This window comes from Cylas formicarius, unplaced genomic scaffold, assembly GCF_029955315.1.
Source record: "Cylas formicarius isolate icCylForm1 unplaced genomic scaffold, icCylForm1.1 PGA_scaffold_1__22_contigs__length_36826433, whole genome shotgun sequence".
NCBI classification, from domain to species: Eukaryota; Metazoa; Arthropoda; class Insecta; order Coleoptera; family Brentidae; genus Cylas; species Cylas formicarius.
This window is the reverse complement of record NW_026844264.1, coordinates 25,152,670-25,177,139: the sequence shown is the minus strand read 5'-3', so window position 1 is coordinate 25,177,139 and position 24,470 is coordinate 25,152,670. Positions and strand designations below refer to the sequence as shown.

Below are 24,470 nucleotides of genomic sequence, written 5' to 3'. Positions count from 1 at the left end.
GGACCCATTTTAATTTACTTTTTTAATGTTTCCGAATTCATTCAACAAAAAGCCATCAGATTTAATGACCGCTCCGAATATATCATATTATATTCCAATTTCGTATGCAGATCAAAGGTGATACACACCCATCAGAGCGGATTTAAGATAACATGCCGACCGAATGCCTACGCATGCATTTCTAATTATTATGGGCACGTAGATTTGACGCGTATGGATATTATACACGTGTTGCGATATAGCCGATTACCAGATGCCAGAGTAAATTTGAGGTGCATGAGCAAATCAATACAAGAGATGCGTGGCACATGTTTCAAATCGGTGATGAGTACAGCATTCACAGTAGGATGTTCTACATATATTAAATTCACGGAAAACGTTCATACGATTTTTAAACAGTTAATTATTTATTAATTTTGAACGGAAATTCCATACAGCAATATAATCAGAAATGTATTAAATATCAATCAATTAAATAATCGTTACTAAACACACAAAAATACAGAGGGTTGAAAATCGTAAAAAAATTGTTTTTCAACTTTTTCAAGTGACTGATAAAAAAAATGCTGTTCTAAATATAAAAAGTGGAGACTCATCCATTTTGTAAAAATTTTAATTACTTACTTTTTTTTTAAACAATTTTGCAAAACATTATAGTGACGGGGGGTGGGGGGGAAACAAGTACCAAACAGTCAAAAGACTATCAGAAGATGAAAAAGACCGTCAAAATTATGATTTTAAGTTTGTTCATTTTATTAGTTAATTATTTTTTTAAATAAACTGTGGTCAAGGGGTAAAAATAAAAGTTCTGTTCTAAATATAAAAAGTGGAAACTCATCCATTTTGTAAAAATTTTAATTACTTCAATTTTTTTAAAAAATTTTTGCAAAATATTGGCGGGAGGGGTGGGGGTTAACAAGTACCAAACACTTGTTAAAAAAAGGTATAAACTGATTAATTTATTATATGATATTATTTTCATTGCAACGTTAACACAAATCTTAGAGAAATCTAAAAGATAATTGCAAATCTGCCTATGGGTCTGCTTGATATTTTAACATTTGCCTGCTATCAGTTAAATAATGTTCCTAGTAAAAAACAAAAGAATACGTGATGCTATATAAAGTGTCTACAATAATTTATTCTGTCGTTGGGTACAGTTTGATATGCCATTCAGCACTATTACTTATTAATTGCCGAAAAGTATGCACAGTATGAGTCTTCTCACGTACGGCATATGCAAATTGTTTCTTGGGATGGAGCTGTTACGTCAGTAATTTCAGATAAACTGATTCATTGTTTACGAATTTTCCGACGAAACAACAATATTATACACATACTAAAATGAACCTATTTCCCCGTTACCATCAGTGTGTGGATCAGAATCTCGGTGGAGATTAATAACCAACAAATACAATAAAAATTAGATTACAGTTTATCCTAAAGAAACAAGCTTATTTGTGAATGTATGTTTGTAAATATGTAAATATAGAATTATATGAAATAGAAAAATTCTCAATTCTGATATGAAGGAAAGATTTCAATCTCAAGATTGATGAGTATGAGCAAAGCATATCATTAATTAACGTGATATTAAATTTTCACCATTCATTTAATTCTTTGGTTTGGTTAAATTAAATGCCATTGCCAAAATTATAGTAAGTCGAACGAAATAGGTTATGATATACATTTTTTTATGAGGAATCGAAAAGCAATTATATAGGCAATTAAATTCAATCTTCAAAAATTTGGTCTCCACCTATGTAAAATTGGGGACCTTGTATATTAAATAAAATAAAATTAAAATATGTCGGACACCCTACATAATACAAATGATTAATAATTAATAAACTAAATATTAGCAGTGGCTTAGTTTCAATTATCCGGTTGCCTGGTGCGCGCGTTTTTTCTAATTTGTAGCCGGGTTGATGTCTTAATTATTTTGATATTCAAGATAATTACAAAATTGGAAATATATTAAAATAAAATCGTTAGTAGCAATTTTTTTAAATCTCTAATTTAGTTGTTAACATTCTTTCAAAGAAGCTTGACAATATATTTGCAGTATTTTTTTAGGCATCTTTGCGTGTCTTAAAGACCAAATAGATTAAAAAGATTCATCAAATTTCAAAGAGTGTGAGATAAAAATTTAGTTCGCTGGTAAGATCAGTGTTTTATTATAAATATTTCTTATTGCATTATTATGTACCGTGCGTTCAATTGATCAAGGCAACATTTTAATTTGCTGTAAATTTTTTGTTTTTAGAGATATCAAAGTAAACAAAAAAACAAAATGGTTAGTAGCCAAGTTTTTTTAAAAGTGACGTATAAAACAAAAGACTATCAATTTTCTGATATATAAGCATACATAATTTTTTTTTAATGGATCACTCTGTATATCATAAATGTGTTTTATAGAATATTTTATTCAGATTACAATGATGTGACACAGTTTATATTTTAGTCCACTAGTTTTTGACAAATCTGCAGAAATAGGAAATTTTTATATCATTTCAAAGAGTGCCGTGACTGACTGCAACAACAATAATTATTTACAAATTAAAGTAGAACAAAAACACTAAAAATGACATGACACACTAAGATAAAACTAAAATTCTTTAACTATTCTAAATATGTAATGTAATAAGTATGTGACCATCATTTTCCTGAACACATTTCTCATACACTTTAATCGTATGATGTCTTGCATTTAGTAACGTTTCCGGATTGTCTCTTAACTGATTTTTTGCTTCTGAAATCCTTTGCCGAAGTTCCACGACAAAGAGTTCTATACACGTAATTTTTTATGTGTCCCCACAAGAAGCAATCCATGAAAGTTAAGTCGGGGTTATTGGCTGGCCAATCCCTATCCAACCCCTGGGATATTACGTGTTAAGAAAATTTTTAACATGCACATCATTGTGAGTAGGGGCACCTTCTTGCTGTCCTATATTCAGCACTAATATATTTAAGGGTAAATCGTCTATATATTGTTCTATTTGGTCCTCTAAGAGTTAGTTAGTTAGTTAAGGATCTTTAGTTAACTTTTGATCTAAAAATATCGGTCCCAAAATAAGTCCATCTATGACTCCACACCATACATTAATTGATTTGTTGGGTTGGATTGGGTTTTTATTTAGTGTATTTGTCTAGGATTGTTTAAAGCGCAATATCGCATATTTCCTTTATTATTACTATTATTATTATTATTTTATTAGTTTTATTATTATTGTTCTCATTATGTCTATTTAAAAAATCCAAACAAAACTGCACCCTCCTTTGACATTGTTCTGCACTTAGTTTTTGAGTTTTGCAAAATTTAAATGCGTTCTATTTATATTCTTTTAAAATGGAGTGAATTGATCCTCGATAAATACCTATCTCTTTATACACTCTAGTAATAGAGAAAACTGGATGTGCTGCATAGAATCCTAATATGTTTGCTTTATTTTCTTCATTTAAAACATTATGATTTCGGCATTTCTTTTTAGCATTTAATACGTTACTGTTTTCTGCGAATTTCGTTGCGAGCTTTGGAAATATCTGTTTTGAAGGAGCACGGCGCTCTGGATAAAATCTAATATACTGACGACGAGCTGCGGTTGCATTTTTATTATCCACAAACTATACTTGAAGCATATCACTCCTTTCACTGACACTAAATTCGCGAAAAACCATTTTAACAATAATGCCTTCGACGATAATTTAACCACGTTGTTTACTAATATGTCAAACATATCCATATTTTTATTTCTGCGACAGGGCACTCCTTAAAAGTATATAAAAATATCCTATTTTTGCTGATTTGTTAAAAACGAGTGGACTAAAATATAAAGTGTGTTACAAGATATTCTATTAAGCATGTACATATAATACAGGGTGTTATATTAAAAAAAAGTGATATAGGTTTACATGTCAGAAAATTGTTTACCTTGATATCTCTAAAAATAAAACAGTTACAATCAATTAAAATGTTATCAAGATAAATTGAACGCACGGCACAAATTTTTATATTTAAACTCTATACTTTATCATAATTTTCTTCTGTTTATAATAAATGCCTCTATGGAGCCTTAATGAAAAGTTACCAACTACTTCAATAAATTTTTTTTAAAATCTTAAAAAAACGATGTGACCTTGACAAATTTAATTAATTTGCATAGTATGTATATCGCAATATCTGCATAATAATTCTATATTATAGAGAGCTCATTCAATTGGCATAAAATGATAAAGTTTTTAAATTCACAACATCAGATCATGCATTCTATGATGTATTTGAAGTGTATTTGATTATAGACGGCTCATACCTTTGGGTATAATCTTACGATCGTTATATATTCTTGAAGTGCCAAGGTATTGTTGATTAAAATTATGTTTAATCCATGTTTCTTTGATAAAGGTTTAGGATTTGGACACATTTCAGTTTGTGACCATGCTTGTGGTGTGGCCTAAATACGAGCAAACATGTTTTTCTACTCCCGTCTGTAAAATGCCTAATTACCCACCGATCTAGCGTGCGGGAAGCGTCACTTTACTACGTCAGTTTCGTTTCCCATGAATCCCAGCCCCTTCGGACATTTCCGGGATTTTACCTCGCAGATTTGAATTTTGACGTTTGTCAATTCCGACAGTGAATGTATTCGTGTTGTTTTGCGAAAATGTACCCAAAAACTAACGGTCGTAGAAAAAGTATAGTATGCAACACGTTCGGTAATAGTATATTATGCAATAAGTGCTGTAAACGGCATTTGACTCACGAGTTTATTTGACACGAGCGGAGCGAGTGTTTAATAAACGAGTGACTTAAAAAGTTTACCGAACGTGTTGCATACTATACTTTCTACGACCGCTAGTTTTTACGTACATTTTCGCCAAACACGAATACATTCACTGCCATGACTGTCAGAATTGACAAACGTCAAAATTCAAAGCATGGGAAATATCTCCGAAAACATCCGATTGCTCCCAAACCTGTGCGCTAAAATCCCGAAAATGTCCGAAGTGGCTCGGATTCGTGGGAAACGAAACTGACGTGGTAAAGCGACGCTTCCCGCACGCTAGATCGGTGAGTAATTAGGTATTTTACAGACGGGAGTAGAAAACCTTTTTAACTCACTCATTTATTAAAAACTCGCTCTGCTCGTGTCAGATAAACTCGTGAGTCAAATGCCGTTTACCGCACTTGTTGCATAATATATTAGTATATTAGTACTAACTGTTTTGAAAACTGCTTTTGTATTTCAAAATCCCAAAAAGCACCAAAAACGCCACCCATTGATGGGGTAAATCCAAAATTAAACCTACGCAAAATTCTAGTTTCCTTGTATCTTCCCTAGTCGGAAAAACGAGTCGGTGAGGGAAACAAATTTCGCACGACTATAATTCCATAACCTTTGCATTCTGTGAACATAATTCGGGACGCGACTTCATGAAGTATTTAACTACCGCGACACAATAAAATTATAGCGCACATCGACTATGTTGATACAGTTGACAAATCAAAAAATTAATTAAAATAAAATATAGCGAGTCATCATCGAGCTTTATCTTATCGTTCATATTCGCGGATCCAGAGGATATTTAATACTGTTTTTTGCGGCGACGGTGACAGTTCAATTTGAAACCGCCAAGCGCGAGACCGTACAGATTTTTGAGTGTCGGATGTGGATCAAAGCCGCCGTAGGTGGGTTGTGAATATCGCCTTTCGCGCTGTTTTGTTTATTTTATTCATGTGCACGTGTTTACGTATTTTTAAGCAACGGCGACAGATCTTTTCGTTAGGATGCATTAAATCTAGAAAATATTATAAATACGGTGCTTAGGTTTATAAACGATGTGTCGCGGGTACTTGGTTAGCACACTTGTCTATTGTTAGCGTTGCAATAAAGTTTTCAATTTACAATTGAATCTATTTTGAGAGTTACCACTAATAAAATCTAAAATTTGTTAACAAATCTTTTTGTAACGGTGCTTTTAGGTAAATATGGTTAAATGTTTGCATATTCGATTTTCAAATCTAGAGAACACTTAAAAAATTTCATATCTGTGAATCTTTTGCCGAATATTGATTTTTTATGAATATTTTGCGTTCTGAGGTTCACAAATCTCCGTTTTGTAGTGAGAGAACCCCAACTAATGTACCACACATCTCTACTTTGCAAAAACTTGCCGTATAGTTTATATATATTTTCTGTAATTCCATTATTGTCTTTTCATTTTAGAAGCATTTTAAGTTCGCATTTAACGAACTTAACGAACTGGCTAGTAAACTTCTGATGAACGGTTTGTTTAAATAATTCCGTAAAATCTTTTATTGTATATAGTATAATATTTACAAAGTAGTACCATCTAGACTACTCCATTTTTCTCCTAGTTCCTCAAATAAGTAAATAAATAAATGAATAAAAAATAAAAAACGGCGAAAAAAATAAGCAAAACAAGAATTTTTCAAGTCCAGAGTTCCTGCTACAAGAAAATTAATTATGTTCGTTGACTTGGTGATGTTTAGTTTTTGCTCCTTTAATGCTAACGGAAAAAACAATTTGCCTTAATAGAGATTTCAGAAAAAACGTGGTCTATATTTCGACTGCCCTCTACATGATATACTTTCTTAATACGAATACCACACATTAATATCCGATTTTTTGCTGACATTCGTCATGGCTGCCATCAAAAACAAGTGATGAAGATCTTGCACAATGTGAGATAGTTCAAGATGATGCAGTTAGCAGAAAAATATTTTTTACGGGAGTTTTTAGGATAACCCAGAAAGAGTCAAAAAACGACATTCAAAAAATCTGACTTTTTCGGTTAAAGTTTTTCGTAAATAAATTTTAGCTTTTTTTCTTTCTTGGTACATATTTATATTAACGTAATATATTCTTTGATGATACATTTTTTTAATTAATGAATTTTAATTTGTCAAACTCGATCCGTCCAGACTACCCAAGTTATACTCAAATTACAAATCTAATTAATCAATTGAGATAGCAAGCCATGGCTGATTTTTGATCGGTTGGGTAATATTACATCATTTTTTTTTCAATATTGTAGATAGCTTGCTTGAACCATAAATGGTAGGCATCTATGGTATGGCGAATTTGAATTCTCTGCATTTTCCTACCTGCTATTATTTTTCTAGTGAATCCACCATTAACATATTTTTTGAAGAATTTGAAAAGCTCAAATTAATTTTGAAATAACTATAACATAATAATAGTTGCAAGATGTTATTCAGTTAATAATTTGATAAGATATCGAGTTTAATATTTTGTTCATTCCGTTGTCGGATTAATCCGATTCTATTACATATTCGGAAGTTGAGAGAAAATATTTTTTATATATATTAATATAAAATAATAAAACTGTTCTTTAGCCCGCGACGATGCGTTTAACTTAAGTCAAATGTTCTTAAGTATCTTAGATGTGGCAACGCCGCTTCATACCGCGTGTTCGAAACAACGTGACTGTCCGATCCGGGCTCGCCAGTTTCAAAGCTGAAGGTGGTATGCTCAGTCGTACCACTTTTTTACAAAATTATCCAAGTGGTTCCGGAATTTACGCGCCATACGAGTTTTTATCACGACACTTCAATGCTTATTCGTGAGTTTTTTTTTAAGTTACCGATTTTAACACCAAAAACCTTTATTTACTATTAATTCAATTGTAGCTTGTAGTAATTTTGTATAAATTGTAAGGTAAAATTGGTAGGTATTCCACATTTTATTTGATGAAGTATTTCTTATCATTCGCTTGTACAGATGAATTACGCAGATGTGTTTAATGTATCAAGGTTAACAGCAATGACTTTGCATAAATATTTTCGGTTTGTTTTACGAACGATCATATTTTTCAGATCAAGGTTTATCCAAATTTCATAAGTTGTACCTGCCACCAAGGGGCATTTAAATTAACCTTGACGAGAAGATATAATTAGAAGAACCTAAATATTGGTTTAATTATTTACCGACTGCATGTTTTGCTTGTTTGGTTGAGAAACTGTTTAATTCCACAACGTTATCTAAATAGTCATTGTTTGCTTTAATGCTCCGTGCGTTCCTGTATCAAATTTTAGTGTTTATGTATTATTATTTAACTAGGAACCTTGACATCCTGTACTGCATTGACTCAACTCTTCCTCGATAGATGTAAATATTTTATGCTAGTTATAAATTTCAAATATTTTGAAAACTGCTTATGTTACAACGTGTAATTTTAAGGATTTTTCAAATGTTAAGTATAAACCATTGTTTGAAATAAACTGTCTCTATATATTTTTAAGACCAGTTTCTGATGGGATTAAAAACATGATTATTACGTTGCATTAATGAGTTAAACGTGTAAGTGCTGGACGTTCCAATATATCCGGTAAATCCCAAACTATGCCGTCACCTCCGAAGTATCAGCCCATCTTCACCCATCTGTCTCGGTGCCAAAGGCACCATACATAATAAAGTAGATCAAAAAGAGCCATATTTTTTTGGAGATATTAATAGTAGGGAAAGCTCTTAAAAGTATTTTGTTTTTTTAAAACGTCATACAGAGTTCCATTAAAAGCAAAATATGCTTAGACCCGGTGTACGTTTATTAATTGACTGTTGTCGTAATAGTTCATTAAATAAATTGTTTTGCGTGAATCGAGTCGATGGCAATTTAAGTAGCGGAACCATTTTAGATGACAAGCAATAATTCCCTTCATTCAGAAGTAAACTAGACGTTTTTTAATACAGAATGATTGGTATTTTTCTAGCTACAAGTACGGTTCCACGTTCGCGTAATTATTGGCGAGTTTTTGACATTTGTGTACCTTAAACTTTAACGACGTACCGGGCTAGCTACAACCAATTTTATTGCTCACGTAATGCTTTTGAATCACCTTCTTTTTTCTTTAAAAACTTAAAAAGCGATAAGGCTTCCATTTTTTAATCTCAATTGATGCTGATGGCACAAAGTGAGAAACGAATTACCCAATTATATTAGACACGCGTCAGTAGAAAATTTTTGTCAAACGCCAATTCTACTAAATAAACATTCTGAAAATCTTATATTTTTCTAAAGTTTTTTCTATTTCCTAAAGTGTCGTGAAAAGGGAGTCATTATTACCTAAGAAATTCGAAAAAAAATCGAAAAAACCAACCATTAATACTCTCTCTATATACGATAATCTTATAATTTTTCCATTAAACTTTTCTACATTTGGTTACATCAAGAAAAAAATGTGTAATTTTCTGAATGAATTATTATTATCATTATAAAGAGAGTTAAAAAATCTTTATCGTTGAGTGAAAAACAGATGTGAGTATCGGGTGCCAAGGGGTGAAATATCTTAAATCTTTAGAAACATAAAAAACTTTTTCTCAAAGTCGCTTAATTAAATATTGCGGTTTAGATCGTAGTGATAAAAGCAAACTGCGATTTTTGACTGACAAAGTGAATTGTTAATTGTAAATTGCCCCCTTATACAAAAAATATAACTAAATGAATATATAAGATTAACTAAAAATAATTAATACTACATTAATCAGTAGGTACTTGGTAAGTTAAATCAAGGAAGTAAATACGGTTTATCTAAAAAAATGTCTCTTTTGAATTAAATAAACAGTTAAATATTTCAAAAAGACATTTGGAACTCGAAAGAAAAACAAATGTGATGATTTTGAATAACACCTTGAAAATTTCATATGGTCACCTTGTGGTTAAACACTGGTAATATAAATGTGCTTTTTTTTACATACCCTTTGAATTTGAACTTTAATATGAACGTGAAATCCTTGTAGTTTTGATTTTGACTGGAACCTGTTCGAAGTGGATAAGAAAAACTACTATCAATTCAAGAAAGTGGGTTTTTAAGTAGCTATCTGCAGTTTTAATGTCAATATCGTTCAAATACTAGTCAAAATCGGCATCTTTAACCTTTATTGTAACAAAAACGTTAACAAATCGACGGATATCGTTGCCGATTTCGATTAGATTCCAGTCAGAATCTGCATTTTCGCCTCTTATTTTACCGAAATGTAGATATGAACTTAAAACCCCTATTTCTGGGAAAAATAATTGGTTTCCCTCTTGATTTCAAGTAGATCATAGTCAAAAACAGCATTTTCATAAATTATCGGACTGAAATCTACGCTAAAGCTGCAGATAACTACTTAAAACCCCACTTTCTTGGATTGATAGTACTTTTTTATTATTCATTTCAAACAGAATCCAGTCAAATTCGGCTCTTCAGGCACATATCGTATCTAAAACAGCATCAAAACCGCAGAGATCAGCTTAAGCTATCATTTTTTGATCCAGTTACCTTTTCATGTGAATATCGTTCAAATACTAGTCAAAATCGGCTTCAATCTTCAACCTTTATTGTAAAGAAAACGTTAAGAAACCAGCAGATATCGACGTAAAGCCGCCTTTTCTTGGTCAAATAGTTGCCGATTTGCAGTCAGTATTTGCTTTTTAGCCTTGTAGCGAAATCTACCTTAAAAATGCAGATATTAATTTAAAACCGCTTTTTCTCGGACCAATAATTGGTTTTCCCTCTTGAACATAATCAAAAACATCATATTCATAACTCACTCATTTTGTGTTAACCAATTTTTTGTGAAATTGTAGTAGTAGGATTCTTTTTATATTATATATAAAGTATAGATCTTATCCAGATAAAATTGAAGGCACACCACTGGAATGAATGTAGGTTGTCTTTAGGCTGATTGAACATAGTTGTCGTCTCCAAGGCTCGATTTAATTGTTAATAATTAAGCGGCTGTATAAATAATTACAATAGTACTATACATGTAGGATATGAAAAAGAGCGTGCCGCCGATCAATTGTCAAGGACATTAACTCAGGCCGTTATTAATCTTTTTGTTGTTTTAATTTTTTAGCTTGGTCGCTGTACTGATCGAAGTAATTTTTTACAGGGAAAACCCAGCAAAGTTTGTCGAATAGCGAACAACCTTTAACGGAAGTGACACCAAAAGACTGATGTGCAATAGCGTCTTCACTTTACTCAAAGTTTCTGTGATCTCTTAAGCAGTATTCGTAGGATTATTAAAATTAAAAGCAAGAAGGCGTTCTCCGAGATCCGTCAGTGCCGTCATGGATTTTACCAAAGAAAATGTGAACCCTAATCCTAGGGACAAAACAAATCCGTTGGGTGTTATATTCTTCACGTAAGTTCTCATACAGCTTTACTTAATAATATTACGTTTATCGTTGGCACAATTTCAGAAAGCATAGTGAGCATTTTTAACAGTAAAACAATATAGAGTGATGCAAAAGTTAACGTAAATCTCTATTGAATTCAGGAAATAAATAAAATTTTCGAAACTTTTCCGATATACTATCAAATTTTGTATAAAATTATAACTTTACCATTATGTCGCTATGATATCCGTGATAATCTTTACTTCGGATATAAGTCTAAGACATATGTTGCTAACTTGATGCGAAACATGGTAGTGGGGTATTTTTCCGCGACAATTGAATATGTTTTGTTCAAAATCGCTTTCTCTCTACGGCTTCAGATAGTCGCCGTGAACTTCGGGGAAATATGGTTCTTGTTTTATTACTCCACCATCTGTTTTTATAATAATAAATTACTAATTATTTGTAAAATTAATGAGAAAAGGTTAAAACTTGATTTTTTTTTAAATCCAACTAAAAGTTTTGAGAGAAAAGAATTTCAAAGAATCAGATCAAAGAATTTATACCTTCTTTTGAAAATTTTGTAATCAAAATGTTATAAAAGTCTATTTTCAACCTGTTGTGATAATATTGACGTTTTATTCGTCTTTCACACCAGAGATCGTTAAAAATTTAAATATTTGCTACCGAATTGAATTAAAAAATTCTCCTGCAAATTTAAAAAAACTTGGAAAAAAATTAATTAAAATTAAAACAACTCACCAAATTTATACAAATTATTTCCAAACTTTAATTGGGAAGCCCAGTTATTAAAAATGAATTTTGAAATCACAATTTGGGCGTTTTATTCTATAAAATGTTTAGCTCAGTTTAATTTTTAATTGGGTTCGCAGTACAACCAGAATTCACAGTTACTTCTGTTTTTTTGCGTTGTATTAGTCGACCAGTGAAGTATTTTTGTTAGAACATTGACTATTGGGAGGGACCGGAGGATGTTGTGTGTTTAAAGATAAAAAAATCAAACATGCATTTCGGTTTTAATGATTTAGACAGGCTCTATCCAACTTAAAAACGAACCAGCACAGTAGGCAAGGTTCACGGCCTTATATCTTCTAGCATGTTGATATAGCGTTGAAAAAGAAAGGAAAAAAGAGGCATCTCCTAAGAAGGACGCCGCCAGTGCGATGGGGTTATCCTGTACCACGCGAGATTTTTTCTTTGTGCGCTTTTCGAAATCAAGAACGGGAAGTGGGGGAGATAAAATTTAAGAGGCGGTAAAATGAATCCCGTTCTAAAATTATACTGATTTATGGACCGATGTGGTTTATTTTTGTCTTTCTCACTGGTTACTCTATTCTCAAGATGAACACGGAATGATTTATATGGTGCGGGTTAATTAATATTTAGTATTGTGAAATGAAATCTTAATGTCATTTAGATATGAAAATTATTTTTAATAATTGTATTATCGTAACCAACAACTTAATGAAACGCTTATCAAAAATTTAACTATATATTTCAAAAATCAAGGCTTCCTTTTAGTTTGTCGATATTATTCATTTGAGATTGGTAAATCCATTTAAGGGTCACTCAAATAGTCAATTATATTATACAGGGTGGTCATGATTGTAGTGTTTTAAAATTAAAAAAATTCTTCTATACCCGATGGAGATATATAGCGTTTTTCAATTAGGATCAACAACAACATTTTAGTGTAATGTCCAAAACAAGCAAAATCATAATTTTAATTAAGCAAACAATTAGGCTTTGTTTGTCCCTATCGCGCTATACTATTTAGTTATTAAATGCGAAATCGAGACTATAATGATCCTCAACAAAATGTTCTATTCTATAGAATAGGTTAAATAGAAAAATATTTAAAGTTCCGATCCTCTGACAGCCAAAATGATGAGATGTGAACATGCCAAAATGACTTCGTTTTCTAGCGAATCGGCTTAATTTACTAAAACTAAAATTTTGAAAAACTAAAAAGTTACGAACACAACACTTTTTAGTATCGCATCTCTATTTAATAGGATGTTCTAATTTTATCAGAAAACCGGATTTGTAGGAGCAACCTGTTTTCGGACATCCTCTTCGACTTGATATATTACTCCGCTTTTTAACTGCAATGTTGCTATATGTCTGATGAATACAACTTAGTGTTTCAACTTTTTGGTACAACGTCAAAACGTGAAAGTTTTTCATCGGGTTGAAACTAATCGGAAATAATAGATAATGACGTTACAAATACAGTACAATGGAAGAAGTGTGTGAATTACACTTAGTTTTACACTAACAACACCATTCGAGAAAAACAGCTCTGCATGATTTGTAAATCTTGTAAAAATAAAAAATATGATCTTGGGTGAACAGTTAAATACGTTCCAATTGCAACGGAGAACAAGGTACTTATTGCAAATACACATTGATATTAGATTTCACTTCTTGAAGGAAAGCAAAGTTTTAACGCATTAATGCAGTTGAAACTAAAAGAAAAACTAACCAAAACTAACCAATGTCCCCGTTAAAGAATTTTTAAACATTGTCGATGCTTGAGGTAAGATAATATATATAATATAATTGTTTGAAACTCATGACATAAATATTGGAAATGTCAAACCAAATCTGGCTTATATATGTTAGCGTCACTTTCATAACCTGCATTGAAATCGACAGATAGCTAGACTCCTTTCTTAATCATCTCAGTTCACGTAATTACTTACCATTTACCATTGCGTAATATCGTAATATAGCGTAATATCCCAGTTATCTGTCTAATCATTTTGGAGCAATAAAAATTGGAATAGTCGAAATATTTTATTGATTATGTTGATGCTGCATTGAATAATATTTGCTCCACCATGGTTATACTCAGAAATTTGTTAATGGAATTATAAACATTTGTATAATACACTCAGTAGTAGTAGACCTGACGAAGACACGCTCATCGCACTCCCGTGTTTAAAAGTTATATTAGAAAAGATTTCAAGTTGACTTTAAAAGTGCACTGCCGAAAAACTATAACCGAAACATCGAATCAAGGGACAGAGTAGTTGTATCAATGCATATATTGAAGAGACAAAACGTACTCTTAATATACGATTCGAAGAATTCAGAAACCACCAAGAAAACGCGATAATATTAAGCAACACAATGTAAAGTAGTCAGAGTCCCATGTAGTCCACAGGAGACCTTACTAAAAAAAGCGCGATATTAAAGAAGCAAAATTGTATTAAATATTAATCTACAGAGCGCACTGTCTTAGACAGCCATTGCGACAACAAGAAAGGTGACAGTAATATTTTTATTCAATTTAAAACAGGGTGTGGTCTGGCTAAAACAAAACGTCATTTGATGTTATTGCCTTTCGGTTTTTACCACGTGACAACTTGTAATTTTACTGTCATCCGTCCACTCAAATATCGTCTTTCGTTGACGACAACAACCCCAGAAAGGAATTTAAATTAGTTTTTGAAGTGCCCACCCGTGAGGGTCTAAACAACAGATATTTCCTCTGGTATTATTTACGATAGCTTTGGCACTTAAGCGTTAGGCTGTTTTTTTTGCAACATGTGTACCGCACCCCGGACAATAACAAAGCCCCGGGCGTGATCGGCATGACAATTTGCTGCGGTACAGCCATTAAAGTCGTACAACAATAAATCACAAAAATTGTTGGCTTTTGTGACCCTATTCTAATTTTTAAAATGATTGCATTATCATTGTTGTTAACTTTGTGGCTGCAAAATGGGTGGAGGGGAGGGGGGCGAACAAGGCACCAGTATTCACTTTATCTCTGTTCTACGGACTGTCCAAAAAATTTTTGATTTATTGCTGATCTGACAGATTTTTGAACGATTCCAAATGGAACTGGACATACTGAGTCTAATTGAGTCATAGTTGTTCTAAACAATTATTATTACTAGTTTACGAAATTCAGGACGCTCAATTAAGCAAAAAATGGGATTTCAAACCTCAAAAGAATCAATCTAAAAATATTCCAAATGTATATCACAATTTCCTTAAAAGAACGCAAAGGCATGTTGGTCATAAAAAATTTTATTTTATTGGTAATTAAATGCCAAAAAAATTGAAGAAAGTGTAAAAGTTATTACAATAGATCAGGTTTTGTTGGCATAAGGATAAGTTTTGAAAAATTTTACTCACACCAAAGCCACAAGCGAAATGTAGTAGAGGAAAGATCGCCTGTGTTTCGTAATTTAAATATCAGAATTGTAATAAAGAAAAAGGCCTACATAATATAACTTTAGTATAAATTTGAATTTTTTGATTGTTTGGGTGACGCTTAAGTGGTACTATGACGACCGTAAACTTCTTGACACAAACTCGTGACTAAAGTATGGCTTATCAAACATGTTTGTGTCTATATCTCCAAAAGTTTTCCAAAGTGTTTCAATTTACTATTTTATTTAATTTTCTTTTATATACTTTTAAGTATCGAAAATAGAATAATAAACGAAAATGTTACTTTGTGTTGCTATTTGGTACATTGCTATATTGTGTTATATTAAATTAACAACAATTCAAAAAAAATTGGCGAATTTTTGGGAAAATAATGAAAAATGTATTTGCTTAGCAGGAAATTGTTGTTGCAGGTACACTATAGGTATGTTCAAAAAAGGCTACAGCAAAAGACTGGACGTTGAAGATTTATATAACCCCACCGATAGCGATAGAAGTCAATTGCTGGGCGATCGAATGGAAAGGTACGTCTCTTTTACTCGAAACGTTTCGAGGCAAATTGGTTATTGCCGAGATAAGAAATTTTCGTCGACCCTCAATACTTGAGCTTGATTGCTTAGTTCGAATTCCCCTTTGTTAAAATCTCTAATCGATATGAAGGACAAATTGAATGATCCATTTTTAAACGTATTATGCACAAACCTTAAGCTAATTGCTTTACGCTTATTTGTACAGTGTAACCCATTTGAATTTGAAATACTCTGAGTTGGGTATTTTTCAGCTGATTTCGAAATAGGATTTTTGTTACATAAACATCAAAAAATGTACTCTGTAAAATTATTATTCCACTTTTGAATTGAAAATTATTTCATTGAGAAATATACAAAATTTCATAAGTAAATATTTATTAACATCGAAGTTGCGACGTATCAAAGGATCACTGAGTGAGCGAAATATTCAAAATAGCATAATATATTTAATGGGAAATAACGGATATTAATATAATCTTTCCGTCCAATTTACAATTATAAAGCTGAATAATTTAACGTCTTAATTATTGAATATTTGAATTTCCCAACTTAACTTTAATATAGAATCTACTTGACTAATCCTCATTCTGATTGAATGCATTTTTCCATAGCTATGAGGATGTTTCGGTGATAGAAGATAGATGTTAGTGAATTTTGCACCTATCTTTAACGATTGCGGATTGACTGATGATGTACGAAAATTGTTGGAAAAAGAATTCCTAATCCATTTTTTGTGGCTTGATAATTATAATTTTTTTCAAATTTAAATGTGTTATAATGTAGAAGAACACAATTTTGGTAATTATAATATCATTGTTATTTGTGATACTTCACTTTCAAATTTTTACTAACAAAACCCAAGCAAACAGAAAGGAGATGCAAGAAAATCTAAATTCACCATTTCATTTGTAGTCGAAAATAATTTTTAACAAAATATATAAATACAAATTAATTATAAAGATTTAAAGTTAAAGAATAAATCACGAGAGAAACGCAGCATATAATGATGACAAATAAATACAACTATAAGCTATTACCCCTTTTTGATTTTGATAAATGCTTTAATGGGTTTTCTATTTTATTCCTTTATTCGTTTTTCATATTATATTCGCCAAATAGTGAGAATCATATTGTAGCTATACATATGTGCAATATTTAGTCATGCGCAAGCAAAGGAACGACTGCTGCGGTAAAATGAATAGTACCAAATAAAACATTTTCAGGGAGTGGACCAGATCATATGAAAAGGCGAAACGCAAAAACAAAAAGGCCAGTTTATTGAAAGTCATTCTGAAGACATTTTGGCCCGAATACACCATCCTAGGTATTATTTTAGTGCTTATGCAGGCGTTCACATTAGTCCAGCCTATGATGCTGGGCAATCTGCTTAAATATTTCAGGTCAGTTTTCTTTTTAAAGGCCGCCAAACTAGTTGCTATGTTTTAACTTATTACAAATTTACAGACCTGTGCCGTTAATAGAAAAGAACGAAGCTTTAATTTATGCCGGCGCCATCGCATTGATTACATTGTTAAATGCCATACTAATGAACCAATATGTAATGTGCGCTTTTCATTATGGAATGAGGATTAGGGCTTCGTCGTGTGCCCTGATCTACAGAAAGGTTAGCCACTATTATCTCTGTAAGGCCTTATTGCTATTATCAAGTTCTTGCAGGCATTGAGACTCAGCAAGACAGCTTTGGGAGACACGGCTTCCGGAAAACTGGTGAATCTTCTTTCGAATGATGTCAGCAGATTCGATATGGTAACCATATTCATTCATCACATGTGGGTGGCACCCCTGCTTACCCTTATTATCCTCTACTTCATGTATATAGAAGCCGGTTATGCTGGCGTGATCGGGATCGCAGCAGTGTTCATAATCGTGCCTCTTCAAGGTGAGTTGGCATCGAACCATCATGCAGAAAAACAAAATTATGTATTCCAGGTTATACGGGGAAATTGTCCGCCGTTTATAGGAAAGCTACAGCGTTGAAAACCGACGAAAGAGTGCGTCTTATGGATGAAATAATATCTGGTATTCAGGTGATCAAGATGTACGCCTGGGAAAAACCGTTCGCTAAGTTAATTAGGCTCGCCAGGAAGGCTGAAATAAAAGTGATTACCAAAAGCTCCTACGTCAGGGGAATATACATGACTTTCAATTTGTTTACAACCAGGTTGTCGCTGTTTTGTACGCTATTAACATTAGCGTTGACTGATAAACCTATCACAGCTTCCACGGTAAGTTTTTTCTAGGATGGGAATTTGGGCAAGTTATTTGAGTGCCATCAATGTTTTGCGCATAGACAGCGTAAACTTTATTACCTTTTGCAGTTATAGTTGCAGAAAATGTAATTTCTGCTATTTCACGCTCTCTAATGAGCCTTTTATTAATAATAGTTACCTTTTCATTCATTGCCATCAATTATTGGAGTATGCTGTAGCTTTCTAAATTTGGACCCTGTTCGCAAAAAAGGTTAAGGTATTTCAAATCTGAGCCTTCTTCGCGCCGATTTGTGTAGTCCAAATCTAGGATTGAAGCAATAATTATCTGAGCTGTTGCAATTACAGAACTGTTCTACCAAAATGTATGTAAAAATTTGAAAAAACATTATGGATTTTCAAGGTTAGAGTTGCAGCTTAATCATTCAAGTAAAATCATTTTTGCACCTCGACCAATTGGTACCAACAACTTTTAGATACTATGATCCCTTTTTCTTGATATACAGGCTAGTTTAAATATTTTAGAACTATCGAACGGATAATTTTAATGAAGGGTATTCTCGGTGCCACCAGCTTTAATTCTAATTTGCTTTCAATTCTGATGGAATATTTAGCACCTCTAGTCACGTAAATATTTCTATGGTTCCAGGTATTCGTCGTTATGTCGTACTTGAACGTAGTTTCGCAAACCATGTCGCAAATGTTTGTCAGAGGGATATCCGAAATAGCCGAGCTCATAGTAGCGGTAAAACGACTAGAAGGCATAATGTTATCCGAAGAGTACTGCTCGCTGACAGATTCCCAGTCGAATAATAACGGAAACGTCTATCGTGCCATACAAGAAAAATACCATTTGAGTATCCAAGACTTAACGGTAAAGTGGAGCGCCAATTCTTCAGAAAACGCGTTGGAAAATATCAACATAAACGTTCCTAGGGGAGAGTTGCTGGGAGTTATCGGGCCTGTGGGAAGCGGCAAGAGTTCACTTCTACAAACCATTCTCGGTATTTTTTTCATTTAAAAAGCTTGATCGGGGTCTAAAAGGGAGAATTGTAGGTGAATTAGAGTTAGTATCAGGCAAAATCGACGTAAACGGAACCATATCTTACGCATCTCAAGAGGCATGGGTATTTGCGGCCACTGTCCGTCAGAATATACTCTTTGGTTCGGAATACGACAAAACGAGATATAACGATGTAGTAAAAGTATGCGCACTGGAAAAAGACTTCGAGCAATTCCCTCACGGAGATCTAACGTTGGTAGGGGACAGAGGTAAAATTTGACATCCGTGGTGTTAAATATTTCGCAAATCTCGTTGTTTTATGCAATTTTTAGGTGCATCGTTGAGCGGCGGTCAGAAAGCTAGGATCAATCTAGCTCGCGCTATTTACAGACAGGCGGATATTTATTTGCTGGACGACCCTCTGTCTGCAGTCGATATTCACGTTTCAAAGCACCTGTACGACCTCTGTATCAACGGATATCTTAGTAACAAAACCAGGATACTTGTTACCCATCAGGTCCATCATCTAAAAGATGCCGACAACATCATCATATTGAATAATGTGAGTGTACCTTTCCTGAAAGGCTGTAAATGGCGTTAATCATCATTAAAAATAAAGAAATATAGCACATTATCTCAAATTTTGGGTCAGAATATATACCACGTTTTAAGGCAAGATCATTGGGGTTCATATTTTTTCTTTTTGTATACTTTTACTTCACTCTGAATGTTAAACGATTTTGAGGTGGAAGGATTCCAGTTTCTTGGTGAAACTCATTTCCCGTAGGTATTTTTTAGAATTTGCTTTCCAGGGGCGGATCGAAAACGAAGGAAACTTCCAGAAACTGTCCCAGAGCGACAACCTCTATGCCAAACTTCTAACTGCTGAGCAAGAACAGCAAACGGACGAGGAAAAACAAAAGCAACAACTGACGGACAGTGGGAAACAGCGCAGCAGGAAAATGTCTGCGAGAAGCATAAAATCCTTAGCTAGCGCGATGAGTGAACTCAGCATTCCAGAAGCAGTTTTGGCCGAAGGTGAGGATGAAACCGACGACGAAGCGGAGCAGAACCAAGCAAACGCCAGGGAGATGCAAGAAGAGTCGTCAAAGGGTAAAGTCAAAGGAAACCTCCTGCTTAAGTACATGTTTGCGGGCAGCAACGGGTTCTTCATCTTGATCGTCCTTTTGCTTTACCTTCTGGCCCAGGCCGCCGCTAGCGGTGTGGACTACTTCGTCACCTTTTGGACTAAAATAGAAGAAGAAAAATTGGTTAATGTCACAGTGGAACCTTTGACAAATCCATTTAATGCTTACTACTGGGATCGCGAGTTGTTTTTAATGATCTACGGTGGTTTGATCATTTCTGTTTTCATCATTGCATTACTGAGATCACTATTGTTTTACAAGCTGTCGATGATGAGCTCTCAGAAGTTGCACGACTCTATATTTGAGAGTATGATCAGCGCGACAATGAGATTTTTCGATACGAACCCAGGAGGCAGGATTTTGAACAGGTTTTCTAAGGATATCGGGTCAGTGGACGAGTTGCTCCCCAAAGCCGTTTTAGATGCTGCGCAGGTGAGCACATGGTTAGATGTATCAATAATCACGTCTAAGTCATTTTTGGCGTAGAAACTAAAGTCTTACAGTTTAGAAGTGCTAATTTCTAAGTGTCTGTTTTTATCTATCTAAAAAAATATGATAAGATCTGACAAATTTCTGTCCTGGCACTGCGCAATAAATCTGGAGGAAGTACTGAAAGCTGCTCAAGAGGTCGTATAAGATATCAAACATGGACACCCTATTCAACTGGCTAATTTTAATAAAAGTGTAGCCACCTTTTTAGAACTTTTTTCGAATTGTAATTTCTTATTTATTTCCTAAATATTTTGTTTCATTCAGCAAAAAAAAGTTCTGCGTGAAGCCAATCTCCTGAGATATATATTACCTTTTCCAGATTATTCTCATGGGTGCTGGGTCAATCGTCTTAATCACCGTGGTCAATCCAATGTTCTTAGTAGTAGTTTTAGTGGTCGGAATCATATCCCTCGGATGGAGGCACATTTTCCTGAAGAGTTCAAAGAACATTAAACGTCTTGAAGGAATCAGTAAGTATTTCAATAAATAATTTAGCATAGAACTGTTTGTTTTCCTAGAAGTGAAACCTGTAGCGGTGGATGCGCATTTCCTTAAACCAAGCTTAAACTTAAGCCGTTGCAACAGCAGCAGTTTACATAATCACTGCCGATGAAGCTCTCTTAAATAAGAACTTTTTTTTCTAAAGCTACAGGCTTACAGTGTAGAGACAGTTTCAGAACGAGTACCGATCTTACCCTTACAAGATCTATTATTAATCATTAAATAAAATGTAGATGTTAAGGTGAGGTGTGGTTTTCAGTGCGAAGTCCGGCATTCACTCACTTGAATGCCACACTCCAGGGTCTAACTACCATCCGCGCATTCGGCGCCCAAGATATCCTTCGCGACGAATTCGACAAGCACCAGGATGGACATACCAGTGCTTGGTTCATGTACATCGCTGCCAGCTCGGCTTTCGGCTTTTACATGGACGCTCTCTGTTTCTGTTTCGTCACTATCATCACGTTTAGTTTCCTCACTTTCGGAGAAGGTATGCATTTATTATGTAATATTTTCAATGAACAATGTTAAAATTCGGGTGAGAACAAAATTTTCAACAGGGCCTGCAATTATTGGAGATAATTGGTATTTCTAAGGTATATGCATAAAAAAAACGGACCTCCTAAATTTTTACATGGATGGGGGTAATCTAACTTTTTTCTTGAAAATTGGAAGATTTTTTTTGCAGAATTTTCATTTTTTAAGAAATGCATTGCAACAATTGAATTTAACAAAAACCGTTAATCCTCAATTTTTTGTTTTGATAACTTGTACTTTGTTCATAATTAGTGAAAAACGATAATTTCTTAAAATTAACCCGCATAGGTTATATTTTTGGTTTATTTGTTATTCATATTAGGTATGGGCTTAAGTGGCGGTGAAGTCGGACTGGCCATCACCCAATCAATGGCTCTGACAGGTATGTTGCAATGGGGTCTGAGGCAATCAGCCGAAGTAGCCAATCAGCTCATGTCAGTGGAGAGGGTGCTGGAATACAAACAATTGCCTCGTGAAAAACAGCCGGAAGTGCCAAAAATACCACCGAAATCATGGCCTGACCGGGGCCAAATTGAGTTTGCGAGTATGGGACTTAAGTACGACGAGAATGGTCCTTTGGTGATCAAGATGCTGAATTTGGATATTGCTGCTAGGGAAAAGGTTCGTATTCGGCGTTTTATTCAACGACTTCGATATATATGCAGACAATGATTTACCACATATATGAATTAATTAAATAAGAATCAGAACAATAAATATTTTAAAATTTCTTTGTTAAATTCTTAATAATTTGACCTACAGCTCAAAATTAACCGAGGCTTAACTTGGTCATTGTAGAAATTATGAATTGAAATCCACTCTCTTCGCGATAAAATTACTTTCAGACAACGCGTTTTTTTTTAATTCTTGTTCTGGTATTTTAGAAAACTACCTATTTGATTACTTTCTGTTTGATACACACAAAAATTGTTTTAGACCTCTCAGTTTGCGAAATAATTGATGCACTTTACATTATAGGGATTCTATCATTTAATTTTTTGGTCTGTTTTGGATATATCTTCGGATTGTTTGGTCGTAGACGGCGATTAACGCGAGTTAAAATTTTCTAGGTCGGCATTGTAGGCAGAACGGGTGCTGGCAAATCGTCCCTAATATCCGCACTCTTTCGGTTAGCGAACATCGAAGGTCAAATTAAAATTGACGGCATCGATACCAAAGAATTGGGTTTGGAAGCGCTGCGTTCGAAAATCTCAATCATTCCTCAAGATCCGGTGCTGTTTTCGGGAACCTTGAGATACAACTTGGATCCGTTCGAAGAGTACACGGATGAGGCATTGTACAGAGCTATAGAAGAGGTGGAGTTGAAAGATCCCTCAAATATCATTAATAGATTGGAGAACAGGGTCATGGATAAGGGTACAAATTACAGCGTGGGCCAGAGACAGTTGATCTGTTTGGCACGCGCCATCCTCAGGAACAACAAAATTTTGGTGCTGGATGAGGCGACGGCGAATGTTGATCCTCAGTAAGTATAATTTAGATTTTGGTTGGTCATTATAACTTAGTTTTATACATATTTTCGTAGAGTCACATAGACACAATAATTTACTGGTTTTCGTTTGAAAGAGACAAGAGTCATTTACGTATGCTTTTATTTTTTTGATTTATACATTTTTTAATTGACATCTTGAATGTTTAATGTTTTTTTTGGGACGCCTGAAATACGACGTTACAGAGCAACAAGATTTAGCTTATCAAGGGGGTAATAACTCTAAATATAAAAATGTTTTCAATGTTTCATTTCAGCAATAAAAATCAAAATACTCTTGTCGAGTTTATTGGTATCAAATATAAGGATTAATCTAATCTCATGTTTTTTTTTACATATGTAAATATAAATGCTGTGTTTGTACAGAACGGATGCCCTAATCCAGAAAACTATACGCAAGAAATTCGCCGACTGCACAGTTATGACTGTAGCGCACAGACTGAACACCATCATGGATTCAGACAAAGTTCTGGTTATGGATGCTGGAACGCTGGCGGAATTCGACCACCCCCATGTGCTTCTCCAAAATCCAGAGAGTATATTCTCCAATATGGTGAACGGTACCGGCAAAACGCTATCTGAACAACTTCGCAAGATCGCCAAAGATAGTTTCCAGAGGCAGAACTCACTTCCCGAGTAAAATACACTTCCAAATTGGCGCGTGCTGGCTACTTACACAGGCCGAGTCAGACTTTTCGACAGGTCTGAGCAATAGTTACAGAAACATACTCCTTTATGTTGTTGTTTTATTAATTTTATTTATTGTTTTTTTTTATTCCACCAACCAGTGTTTATTTTGTCGTTTTATATTCATCCATATTTGTGTTTGTTGTCGTATTAGGCATTTGGAGCAATCCAACGTCTTTAAGCATTTCTTTACAATCAATAGAATATATCATCATAGACCTTTCACATCAATCTTAATTGAACATCTGGAAAATTATTTTAAGTACTACAAAAATGTTTTATTAAGGGCACCTAATTTTACCACCTTGTGATGTGATTATGTAATGTTTGCTTAAATAATTATTAGTAACAAATAATTTTTGGAAGGTGCTAATTAGATATTTTATATGCGTCTTGTATATATTATATTTGTATTTTTTTATAATAAATAGGAATTTACAAAAACCGTTTTTTTTTACTCAATTAGTCCTCGCACATTGGTAA

At 33.7% G+C, this 24,470-nt stretch overlaps 1 protein-coding gene across 2 annotated transcripts; it reads left to right on the top strand.

Annotated features, from left to right (window-relative positions):
• The first annotated feature begins 5,588 nt into the window (after positions 1–5,588).
• On the top strand, positions 5,589–24,420 carry LOC132696657 (ATP-binding cassette sub-family C member 4-like). Of its 2 annotated transcripts, none has more exons than XM_060661612.1 (16): positions 5,589–5,686; positions 10,920–11,171; positions 15,765–15,875; positions 17,105–17,281; positions 17,346–17,505; positions 17,559–17,781; positions 17,832–18,127; positions 18,759–19,113; positions 19,166–19,381; positions 19,445–19,674; positions 19,925–20,692; positions 21,072–21,222; positions 21,513–21,743; positions 22,113–22,411; positions 22,861–23,276; positions 23,667–24,420. In XM_060661612.1, exons 2-16 carry the CDS (start codon positions 11,098–11,100, stop codon positions 23,938–23,940), a joined length of 3,981 nt encoding a protein of 1,326 aa, XP_060517595.1. In that variant the 5' UTR covers positions 5,589–5,686; positions 10,920–11,097; the 3' UTR covers positions 23,941–24,420. The 2 variants fall into 2 exon arrangements, with proteins under 2 accessions (XP_060517595.1, XP_060517594.1); XM_060661611.1 differs by lacking the exon at positions 5,589–5,686 and adding an exon at positions 7,489–7,605.
• Positions 24,421–24,470: the final 50 nt, after the last annotated feature.